The following is an 11,279-nucleotide window of genomic DNA, read 5'->3' on the forward strand; positions in this document are numbered from 1 at the left end:
AACAAAAGTCTCAAAACTAATATTGAATGTATGTACTGATGCTTTTAGCTACTTGCTAAGTATGCATTCTTTCCAATTATATATACAATGAAGTTTCTAATTAACTTTAATCTTAGGAGAGACAGAAAGGACCATGGACCAGTGGAATTTTTGCTGAGGAATGAAAACAAGAACAAAACTAAATGACAGTATTACTGAAACATGGAAGTTAGTGCTTAGTAACTAGGTGTAGCACTGTCCTTTGTAACAGTCAGCAGTTGTATGATGCAGCCTGTAGGTGATGGTTGGACAGAGAGACACATTAAATGTTTCAACTTTGATTAATGAAGTCAAGAACAAAAAAGGGAATGTCAGAGAAAAACGACATTCTTCTTTTATGATGTAAGAATAAGGAACATTCTCTTCCCCAGGATGAAATGGAGAAAAAGAGAAGCTAGAGGAAGATGTGTGTTAGAGCCTGGTAATAGAAAAAAATTCATATCATGAGCCCATGAAAGTACACTGTTTTGGAGGGGTGGAATGCCTCCTAAGTACTTCAGTGGCCCAGAAATGCTAATTTCCTGAAATGACATATTCCTTGACATGTGGCTGAGCAGATATTTGATTAATACATGATTCTGGAAGGCAAAGGCAGAATTCTTTTTTTTTTAACTGACTTCTTCAGCAGTGGAACATCTTATTCTGCAGCTACAAGAATAGGAATCCTGTATTGTCCTTGTGTGTCTTCTCACCACTAGAAAAATCTTGATGAAGACCTACCATAGATTAGGCAGAAATACATTTTTCAAGTACCATTTTAAATGTTTTTGATAGAAGTTTTTACTTATCAGCCTGAACTGGCTTGGTATCTCATTCTGCTCACTGGTATATGCAGAGCGTTTTAAAATGAGGTTTATGTATCTCTCCCACTTATTTTCTGTTCACATGCAGAATTACTGCATTTTCACACAAAAACGTTCCAGCATTACATGGTAGGAAAAATGTGCTAGACAGATGGGGAGTGGGTCACATAAATATGCATGAATAATAAAAAGGAAAGATTACTCTCAAGTCTTTCTCCATCTTCCAGAGTCATCTTGAAATGAGTCTCTGAAATGAATTTTATTACATATCATCCTTCATTACTCATATTCCTTCCCCCTTGGCTGTTCCATCTCCCTTCTGCTTTTCAACAGTGAAAGATTAAAGGTATACGGAGCAAGAGACCTGAAATTTGGTAATTGTTGCCAACTGCTAATTCAGTGTACTTCATGTATGACTGACAGGAAAGCGCATTTGTGTGATGTGATGTAATCTGTGAGCTCTCCTGAGCTCATTTATTTATTTGGAATATAGTTTATGTTGCACAAGCTATCAGGGATCACTGTGATACCTGTGGTTTTGAATGTGAAAGTATTTTTGGACTCAGGATTTTTGTTAGTTACTTCACTGCCTCTTCCTGCTATTTTCTGTTTATATTAGAGATCTTGCCATTGGACTACGGATAAAGCTAGGAGACTGGTTTCGAGTGCTGCAGCTATTGAAAACTGGCTCGGGTGACTCAGATGATGCCCTTCTTGAACAAGCACACAATGCTATTGGAGATTATTTTGCAGACCGTCAGAAGTGGTATGTTCTGTAGGGGAAATGATAAAGCTGATGACAGATTTACCTTATGAGATGGGACAGATATCAAGAAAGCCAGGGTAACGCACTGGATGATTTTAGAATGATGAGATATAACTTTGACCTCTATGATTCCATCACAGCCTTTACATTTGAGAGCTATCAACTCTCTAAAGAATGAAGGCGAAAAAAAAATCTCAGTACTGCCAGAAGTCCCTTCAAAGAAGGGAAGGAGGAAGGGAGGGAAGACAAAACAAACAAAAACTCTATATAGACAGTCATACTAGCATGGATATAGAATATTAAAAAACAAACAAACAGGAAAAAGGTATAAATAGCTGTAAATTTCAAAACCACAGATTTTTCTAGAACATTTGAAATCAAGGATATCTGAGAAGGTCCGGGGGTCTGTCTGACCTGGATATGTCTCCAGACATTGCCAAAATGTTGTACTCATGAATGTTTTAAGTACTGCATGCAAATGGTATTTCTCCAAAACACGTTTTGCAGTTGGGGATGTAACTGAGCCAGAAGTGGTGTCTTAGCAGTTAATAACTGGCAATGAGACTTTCATATACTTTTCTTGTTACTTTTTAAGGTTATGTATACTGTGAAGAGAATCTAGAACATTCTGCCTCATCCACAGCTCCACTACTTGGTACAATTACACAAAACATACTACCACAAAGACTTTGTCCAAAATTAGCTGAAAACTTTTGAGTAGATTCTGTAAGTTTATTTCTAGATGATTTAGGCAACTAAAGGGTGTGATCTTGGAGATCTTGGCGCTCATGTTTTGAAGTACGGAGGTGCTCAACTTTTGTCTTAAGTTGCTGTAGAGTATCAGGAATGATCTGTGCAGATGCGGAATATGATTTTAAGGTTCTCTGACATCCTAACCTTATGCTGGTCAGAACATGAATCTTGCTGCTACTTCAATACAGTGATCTTTAGCAAAGTTACCTACTTAAAAGAGCATTTCGAATTCACAGATGCAACAGGCTTACTGAATTTGAAGTTTGGCTTGTGTCTGTATGTCTGATTATACCACATGTATGTTTTTTCCTTATTAGGTTAAATGCAGTACAGTATTACGTACAAGGACGAAACCAGGAACGTTTAGCTGAGTGTTACTACATGCTAGAGGACTACCAAGGACTAGAGAATCTGGCTAACTCGCTTCCGGAGAATAATAAATTACTCCCTGTAAGCAGAATGTGGTTTTTTTTTTTTTTTAGATTGTCTTATACTCAACTATTTATTTAAAGTATCCCATCTTGAGAAGAAGCAAAACGAGGAATGCAGCATATGTGATCTACTTAATGCATAATGATCATACTTTGGTATTGATCTGAGGTACTGCTGTTGTTTTCATTCTCCATCATTCTTACTTTCCATTATTGGCCACTTCTACAGACAGATCTGATTAGTCTTCAGGCTCTGTGGTCATGCTGTTATGTTACAGTTTACTGACGTTTGTCTCTAAAGTAGCTGTGCTTCACTAAGAATTCACTCCTTGTGTCTGGATACTTATGCTTTCATTTTGTCATCTAAGCTACACTATTTTTTTCATCCCAAATTCATCCTGGTTTAACTTCTTTCATGATAACTCCAGTAGGAATGCTAATGTGCAATGAAAATTGGAGATACTTTGCTGAAAGGAAGTTCATGATCTACAGAGCAATGGTGAACTTAAAGCTATAATCTGATTGATTACTCCACCAGGCTTAAAAAATGTAAATCATGCTAACTGAACAGCATTTTCAATTGTTTGAATAAAGCAAGACATAACATTTTCTGTTTAATCTCTAATTGAAAAGTTTTTTGAAGTAGAGAATGGGTAGCAAGAACAAAGTCCTTCTAGTGTGATGTAATTAGAAAATTATGAAGTAATATTTTCTTTAAATTCAGAACCAGTGTATAATTCCAGCACGAGTGTGTGAGAGTAGCATACCACCTTATGCTACTACAGCATATGTGCTACTATGCATGTTGTCTTCACAGAATCCATGGAATAACCAACCTTCTTATCCAAAGTTTGAAATTAAACTAAATGAAAAGATAATACTTCGTAGTTTCTATACAGTGTAGTAAAAATATGGAAATTAAATTAATGTGGTGTTGTTGCTTTTTTTTCAGGATATAGCTCATATGTTTGTAAGAGTGGGGATGTGTGAACAAGCTGTTTCAGCCTTTCTGAAATGTAATCGACCAAAGGATGCAGTGGATACCTGTGTACATCTTAACCAGGTGGGACAACAGTAGATGTTGTGTTTTAGCAATACCACTAAACAGTTCAGATTTGTATCCTACTGCCCCGTTAAGTACAAATCCTTGTTAAGCATCAGGTGATTCTTCATGACTTGTGGAAAATTCATACTTTGAATCGTAAGCCAGTGCTAGACCACAGAAGGAGCAGTGCTGTGTGGCCTTTTTAGGGCTAAGCTATAGCTTCATTCATTTCAGTGCTGCCTCCTGATACAACTGGGAAAGCTAGAGAGCTTCCATATCCCTTCTCCTTCCTTGTACAGATGCAGGTGTACTTGTGGCTGCACTACGATGTAGCTGGAGAAGAGCTGGCATGTTCACAGACAGCTGTTCCCTAGTGTGACCTACCTGCACACATGCTTGTGTCAGCACAAACGAGAGACACAGATGGCAATGAGGAAATGTATGTGTAATGCTGTTATGTGAACAGTTTCCTGCCTTATGGATCTGAAGGGCTGTTGGATATGAGATTGAGCTAGACTTTTTGGTCCTGCCAGACTTTCCTTTGAAGACAGGAAAATTCATGGACAAAAATGGGGTGTGTAGAAGATGAGTGAAGTTTGTTTATGCCTTGAGTTTGTGGGCTGACGTACTCTTTTAAACACGCTTTAGGGAGTCTGGGTTTCAGTAATACTGCATTAGAACCCACATATCCAACTACGAGAAGTACTGAAGTAGTTTTGCAAAGCTTTTATCAAGGCAGAAGCAACTGCTTTCTGTGTGGCTTTGGACCAAGGTCCAGCCACAAGTTTCACAAGTCTGCTGCATCCCCTGATTGGCAATGATGCCATTCTCTTGAATTCTACTTGAACTGTACAGTAGGGTCATTCTAAATAGTAATGAAGCATTGTACACAGTTGTTGCAGATTATCATGGAAAGCTTGTTCACAGACTATACTGAAAAAATTAGGTTGATCTTTGTGTTTGCTTTCATTTCTAGTGGAATAAAGCGGTGGAGCTGGCTAAAAATCACAATATGAAAGAGATTGGATCCTTGCTAGCGAGATATGCAAGTCATTTACTGGAAAAGAATAAAATCCTTGATGCAATAGAACTCTATCGTAAAGCCAATTATTTCTTTGAAGCTGCCAAGCTCATGTTCAAGGTATTGCAGATTTTATTGTTATATCAGGTAACAAGAGCTGGTCCAAAACCTCAGTTATTTCCATGCTGTGTTTATTTTCTCAGGGTTTTCTTGTTGTTAAAAATGTACAGGAATGTGCCGTTAAACAGGAACTGCCTGGATGAATTAATTTCTGAAGTTAAGATAGACTTGTTCTCTTAAGCCAGCAATGAAGAGAATTTCAGAACACAAGCCATCAGATTTGAGACAGTCTTTTCAGAATGAGATGAACTGCACCTCAGGAAAGGTCCTTGTCTACTTGAAGGAGTGTAGCAAGCCAGCCTGGATGCAATGTCTGTGTTGTTTTGTGCTGGTTTTATCTCTATTTTTAAGAATAATAATGTTGTGAAGTACCAGTTAAATTTTTGTTATTTCTTTCCTTGATTAAAAAATGCTTTTATGCTTTCAAGATGCAGATTTTTCCTATGTTTGGTTTACCTGCAGAGGCTTATGTACATGGCTTATAAAACCTGTAAGAGCGATATGCAGTTTTTATACCAACTACATACTTTCGTGTATGTACGTTACTTTCAAAATGCATTCTTCTTATTGAAAGCAATGTGTTTCCTAACCTACACTGTTGCAAAATCTGTTATTTTTTGTTTACTGTCACCAGACATAATGGTTACACTGATTTATTCTTTCTGAGTATCTGGCTTCATATAGTTGTTAGCTAAATAAGTAAGGAATGATACGCATTCTTGACTTAGACATTCATTTATAGTTCTGTTTGCAGTCTAATTTATTACGTTCAAATGCAGAATTGTTTTTGGCATAATTTCTGAGGTTTGTACAAGTGTGTAACTATCCAAGAGAATTGTTATTTTTCTTATATATATATCTACAATAAATTCCTTCATGTTGTTTTTTTCAGATTGCAGACGAAGAGGCAAAGAAAAGAACAAAGCCTCTGCGAGTTAAAAAGCTTTATGTATTATCAGCTCTACTTATGGAACAATGCCATGAGCAAATGCAAAATGCACAGAGAGGAAAAGTTAAAGGTTCAGAGGTAGAGTCTTTTCCTCTTTTGAGTTCTATATGCTTACTCTTACATGCTCCCCAGTCAGAATAAATACTGCCTTACTGTCAGATTATTTTTAATTAACCTTTATTTCGTTCCTTAAAGCAAATCTACCACTAAAACAAACCATTTAATATACAACAGTGTACATTTAGATCCCATGTACTAATAGGTATTTTTCTGCCTGAGGTTAATGTGTTCTTGATGTTTTCACTGTAACAACAAAAATCATACTAAGAAATGCAGGTTTCTTTTTTCCCTTGAGAATCTCAGTATACTGACATTTAGGAGTAACTCTCAGTCCCAAAGTGAGATTTTGCAGTGAAATTAAGTTGGCTATAATTTAGCAGGGAGAGTACTTCAGTTATGGGGGAAGCAAGTGGATGGCTTTTTTCTTTGATGTTTGTACTTTCATCTTTGTATGCACGAATTTAAATGAGTTTAAATGAAGTTTTAAGAGATCTGGTGTTGAAATGCAGTATTAATCCAAATTATGTACTAGTCTGCAGATGTGCACAGAATATATTTATACACATCTGCACCATATGTTCTGCTTATGCACTGTACATAAAATGCCTGACAACGTTCATTTTAGATCCAGGTATGTAGTTTTACTCTAGTTAACACAAACAGTTGGTATAATCACCAAACACAGAAAAGCTCTTTTCATATCTCACCATTTCCCACTGTATCTGCTTTCTGTATAAAAAATCACTTGTGATACCACTTTGTTTCCAGACTGCTTCAGCTCTGGCGGGTTTGCTGGAAGAAGATGTACTTTCTTCAACAAGTCGCTTTGCAGACAATGCTTGGCGAGGAGCAGAGGCTTACCATTTCTTTGTACTCGCACAAAGGCAGCTCTATAAAGGTTCTGTAGATGCAGCACTTAAAACAGGTAGGATTTCATTTTTAAGCGTGTAAAGAAACTGTTCTAATTTTACAGGCTTGCACAGCGCATACTTTCATTTATAGTTAATATATTTCTCTGTTGTTGCTGGATCCGTGGAATTGAAAACAGAGCCACGTAACAAGCTGTAGCTGAATCTGGCTGCAGTTAAGATACTTGGAAAGTATCTTTTTGGTTACAATGGAAATGTAACTTCACAAATATTACCTGGTCATATTGTACAGCCTCTTTATACGTTCTGTTGACTGTTTTCTTTCTGCCCAAGTTTTTTCTTTAAATTCACGTTGGACATTCTTGTAGACAGCTTCTTAAAATATCTGTGGGAGTTAGAGAAATAAATAGTCCCCTCTACTTTCTCCAAGTCAGGGAGGTCCATTTCAAATATTTGTAGCGTGGGTTTTTTTTTGTAATTATTATTAATTTTTCTTAATGTGTTTGACTGGGGAAAGTGTATCAACCTCAAGAAGACTCCCAGTTGCCATTCAAGTGCACTTGGTTTTCCTTTATTTCTGTTTATTTTTTGAAATACGTTGACTCATGAATGCATGCTTTATAATGATGTCAGCTTTGGTTTATGTTGCCCAATGGAATTATTTGCAGGACTAATACTGATTTAGATACTAATCCATAGTGACTGTTTCATACAGAAGCTTGCATTTCTCAGGAGATATGTAATGATGGCCTTGGATTCTTTTTTTTTTTCTCATTTCTTAGCTCTTCACTTGCGAGATTATGAAGACATTATCCCTGCAGTTGAAATCTATTCTCTTTTGGCTGTCTGTGCGTGTGCAAACAGAGCATTTGATACTTGTTCAAAAGCCTTTGTTAAACTAGAATCCTTGGAAACTCTTAGCCAGGAGCAAAGGCAACAGTATGAAGATCTTGCTCTAGAGATATTCACAAGACATTGTCCAAAGAACAACAAAAATTCTGACCTGGATGATGTTCTCGAGAGGTGGGTTATATGATACTATTAAAATGTTAGCCTATTTTTTTTTCTGCTCTGGCCTGTAAGCATTTGAACAGTTTTTTTTTTTGCTCAAACTAAATATTGTGCAAGCATGAGGCAGGTGTTGTACAGTTCGTAGAAAGGGTAATAAAAAAAACTGCTTTATTTGAGAGAATTGAGGCTGTTGGTGTTCCAGGAACTGATCAGATAGAGCATCTTCATCTGAAATATAGATGGACAGAGAACAGAAGTTTTAATACCTTTACTAAGGTATCATGTGCCATTAAAATAATTACGTTACTGTGTTTGCATCACCATTGTGGTGCAATGCAAATGTGAACGAGTGAATGTTTAACCACTGTGTCTGCAGTACTCTGGGAATTACCTACGTCTGTATGGTGTGAGATGAGTACTGTATGTTAGAGAATAAGGTATGAGGGCATGTTTCCGAGGTAATTCTTTGGAGCAACTGCACCCCAAATGCTGTCATTTTCATCTGTTCCCTGCTATGAGCATGGAATATATGAAGATGGAATTACTTGTGAATCAATTTTATTTTCAGCGGGTAGGATTTTAACTTTTCAGAATCTCACTACTAGCTTTCATGTTCACTCTTCAGAGGAATTAATGCAGTAGTAGTGCAGGTATTAATTGGACCCTGCCTTTATATATGCTTCACTGCTTTTCTCTTTGTCAGTGGATCAGCTGGTAGTAGTTTGTTGGCTGTATGGTTCTGTGGATGTGTGTTCTGTTGTGTGAAGAACATACTTGGCTTTGCTAACCATACACAGTTACGTGATGTAACAGCTTCTAATAAGGAAGAAACACATATCTGGATAGAGCAGTATTTTATAGGTGAACATCAGCATTTTTAAGTATCTGTAAGCGCACAGTTAGGATATAGTTAAAGATATTTATGGTGTTTTACAGATCTATACCAGTAGGGTTTATTTATTTATTTTATTTTACTGTCTTAAAACCCTGTTTTCTATTTTTTTTTATTACTCTTCTTCAACAGTGGAGATGGGAAGCTTCCTGTATGTGTTGCAACAGGAGACCCTATCCTGGAGTATCAATTCTGGATGTGCAGCGTGTGCAAGCACTGTATGAAAGCCAAGGAAAGACGCAATTACAACTTCTGTCCTCTGTGCCACTGCTCAGCATAGTGGAGGTAGAGGGCTGCGTATCCTCTGATCTGCTGCATCTCAGTAAAGGACCTTCTAAAATGGTTATTTTTGTATGTATGGCACTGTGAACTGCAGCGCCAGTTCTGCACTGTCACAGACAGCGCTGATACAGGAATGTACCAGAAAACCTTTTTTTTCCTCTGTAAGAAAGGCTTAAGGTAACAGCATTCTTTTCCAGTTGTGAGCTGAGCCCAGCATCTGAACCACGTGAAGCAAAAGTGGGTTTTAATACACTTGAGCGAGACTGCATTTCGTCCTGCTGGCCATTTCTTGAAGGAATCAATCCTTGAGCTGCAATAATTGTGACAGTACTATAAGCGTTTTTCTACCACCATTTTCCTCGAGCCACATTTCTTTTTAGTGACAAGCCCGTTTCAAGAGCTGCGTGTATCCACACTGCGCTGCCAAACAACGCAGCTCTGCGCGGGGAAGGAGTTCATTAAATATTTTTCTATGGGTCACTTGAGTCGCTCCTCCCTTCGTCACAGCCCGCCCTGACGGCCGCAGCCGCCTCCCGGAAGTCGCCACACGGCGCCGCGCGGGGAGCCCGCCATGCAGCCCCGGGCGGCCGCGGAGCTGCTGGCGGCGGCGCACGCGCAGTTGGAGGCGCGGCAGTTGGCGGCGGCGGAGGAGCTGTACAGCCGCTTCATCGCGGGGGGCGCGGGGTACGGCGGGGGGGGGGTGTGTGTGTGTAGGGGGCGGGGGGGTATTTCCCGCCCAAACGGCTCTGATGGCCGCTGTGTCCCCGCGCAGAAGCGGCCGCGATCTCGCCACCGCCCTCAACAACCGCGGGCAGATCAGATACCTCCGGGTGGAATTCGACGCCGCCGTGGAGGACTACACGGCCGCCATCGAGAGCCAGCCCGCCTTCGAGGTGCCCTACTACAACAGGGGCCTGGTGCTCTACCGCCTGGGTACGGCCCCACGGCCTGTGGGAGGACAGGGAGCGGCCTCAGCTGGATGGCAGGGCTTGTTGATCTTAGAGCTCTTTTCCAACCTTCATGACTGTATGTTTACAAGCCCTCCTTCTGTTTCAGAACTGTGCACATAACAGACTTTTTCTTTCTTTTTGGACAGGGTGCTTTGACGAGGCCATGGAAGATTTCAGGAAAGCTTTAGAGTTGAACCCTCAGTTTGAAGATGCTGCATTAAGTCTAAAACAGGCTATCCTTGACAAAGAAGAAAAACAAAAGCGAGGTTATTGAGAACACAGCTAATGGTGTGAATGTGTTTTACCCAGCTCTTAAGTGGTTTTTGTCACTGGTGGATGAAACACGAGATCATTGATATACATTCAGTATGCTCTACTGAAGAAATGCCATTCTTGGGTAAAATAAGTTAAAAATGTATTTCAGTTTTGAAATAAACTATTTTTGGATATATTGTTTGTGTTTTGGAAAAGTGTAATTTTAGATCTCTGTGATGAGGTACTTGTCATTTTGTTCAGAAGCACTTGATACAAAGCAGTTGGAAGACCAGCAGCAGCTATCAAACTATCGAACTACATAGTGCTCTTATTAAAGTTATGTTTCTGTATTTAATGGAGAAAAATCACAGAGTGGTTTGGGTTGGAAGGAACCTTTAAAGATCATGCAGTCTCAGTCGCATGTTGTGTGCAGGGTTTCCACTAGGTTAGGTTGCCCAAGGCCCCATCCACCTGGCTTAGAACACTTCCTGGTTTGGGGTCATCCGCAGCTTTCGTGGGCAGCCTTATTTAGTTTGATTAAAACATCCCTGAATCATTTAAATCATCAAGACTGACATTTGTGAGAAGTACGGTGATGATCATGAAGGTTTTAGTGTCTACACGACAGTGGTTTGATTTAAGCTAAAGGCTTCAGAGTGTTTGTGTACTAAGAAAAATTTGCAGTCCTTTTTAGGAGACACCAACTGTACCTTGCATGAGGAGTGTGGTCTAAAAACTCAGCCCTCTGAGTTCATTCCCTTCCAGAGCTACTCTCACGTTACCTAAACAGCAACAGAACGTACCTATTCTTTTTTAATCCCACTGTAAAATTATCAGGCAGGCAGAGATTAATAACAGTGATTAATAATGATGATTCTCCTTCCTATGGGGATGTGGATGATCCTGAAGCCTGTGCAGTTAGTGGTGGAAGCATTTGGGTAAGTTGTGAGAGCAGATGTCGGACTCTGAATGTCTTTGCCTTCTCTCTGTGGTTCCTCAGCAGTAATACCCAGATTGCTTTCAGGTTTGGGAT

The 11,279-nt window shown here is 39.2% G+C and overlaps 2 protein-coding genes across 2 annotated transcripts in view; both read left to right on the plus strand.

The window, feature by feature from the left end:
* The window catches only part of WDR35 (WD repeat domain 35), a 33,076-nt gene extending 23,582 nt beyond the window's left edge, over nt 1–9,494 (plus strand). The window contains exons 20-28 of the mRNA XM_065730672.1: nt 1,462–1,608; nt 2,679–2,811; nt 3,745–3,855; nt 4,814–4,978; nt 5,871–6,005; nt 6,756–6,912; nt 7,639–7,879; nt 8,892–9,044; nt 9,239–9,494. Of these exons, the coding sequence (XP_065586744.1) occupies nt 1,462–1,608; nt 2,679–2,811; nt 3,745–3,855; nt 4,814–4,978; nt 5,871–6,005; nt 6,756–6,912; nt 7,639–7,879; nt 8,892–9,039 (1,237 nt within the window). The 3' untranslated portion in view covers nt 9,040–9,044; nt 9,239–9,494. The remainder of the gene's footprint in view (nt 1–1,461; nt 1,609–2,678; nt 2,812–3,744; nt 3,856–4,813; nt 4,979–5,870; nt 6,006–6,755; nt 6,913–7,638; nt 7,880–8,891; nt 9,045–9,238) is intronic.
* A 74-nt stretch (nt 9,495–9,568) lies between these two features.
* On the plus strand, nt 9,569–10,440 carry TTC32 (tetratricopeptide repeat domain 32). The gene is made up of 3 exons (XM_065730673.1): nt 9,569–9,725; nt 9,814–9,974; nt 10,138–10,440. The coding sequence occupies exons 1-3, from the start codon at nt 9,613–9,615 to the stop codon at nt 10,263–10,265; spliced, it is 402 nt and encodes a 133-aa protein (XP_065586745.1). The 5' UTR covers nt 9,569–9,612; the 3' UTR covers nt 10,266–10,440.
* Nucleotides 10,441–11,279: the final 839 nt, after the last annotated feature.

Source organism: Cyrtonyx montezumae, unplaced genomic scaffold (assembly GCF_038088225.1).
Source record: "Cyrtonyx montezumae isolate F1298 unplaced genomic scaffold, pur_monq_1.0 scaffold_13, whole genome shotgun sequence".
Classification (NCBI taxonomy): domain Eukaryota; kingdom Metazoa; phylum Chordata; class Aves; order Galliformes; family Odontophoridae; genus Cyrtonyx; species Cyrtonyx montezumae.

Bases quoted from the DNA above. Each gene is read 5' to 3' on its own strand.
- TTC32 (XM_065730673.1), top strand. From the start codon at position 9,613: ATGCAGCCCCGGGCGGCCGCGGAGCTGCTGGCGGCGGCGCACGCGCAG. The intron at 9,726-9,813 runs GTACGGCGGGGG...GTCCCCGCGCAG, and splicing joins TTCATCGCGGGGGGCGCGGG to AAGCGGCCGCGATCTCGCCA. The intron at 9,975-10,137 runs GTACGGCCCCAC...CTTTTTGGACAG, and splicing joins CCTGGTGCTCTACCGCCTGG to GGTGCTTTGACGAGGCCATG.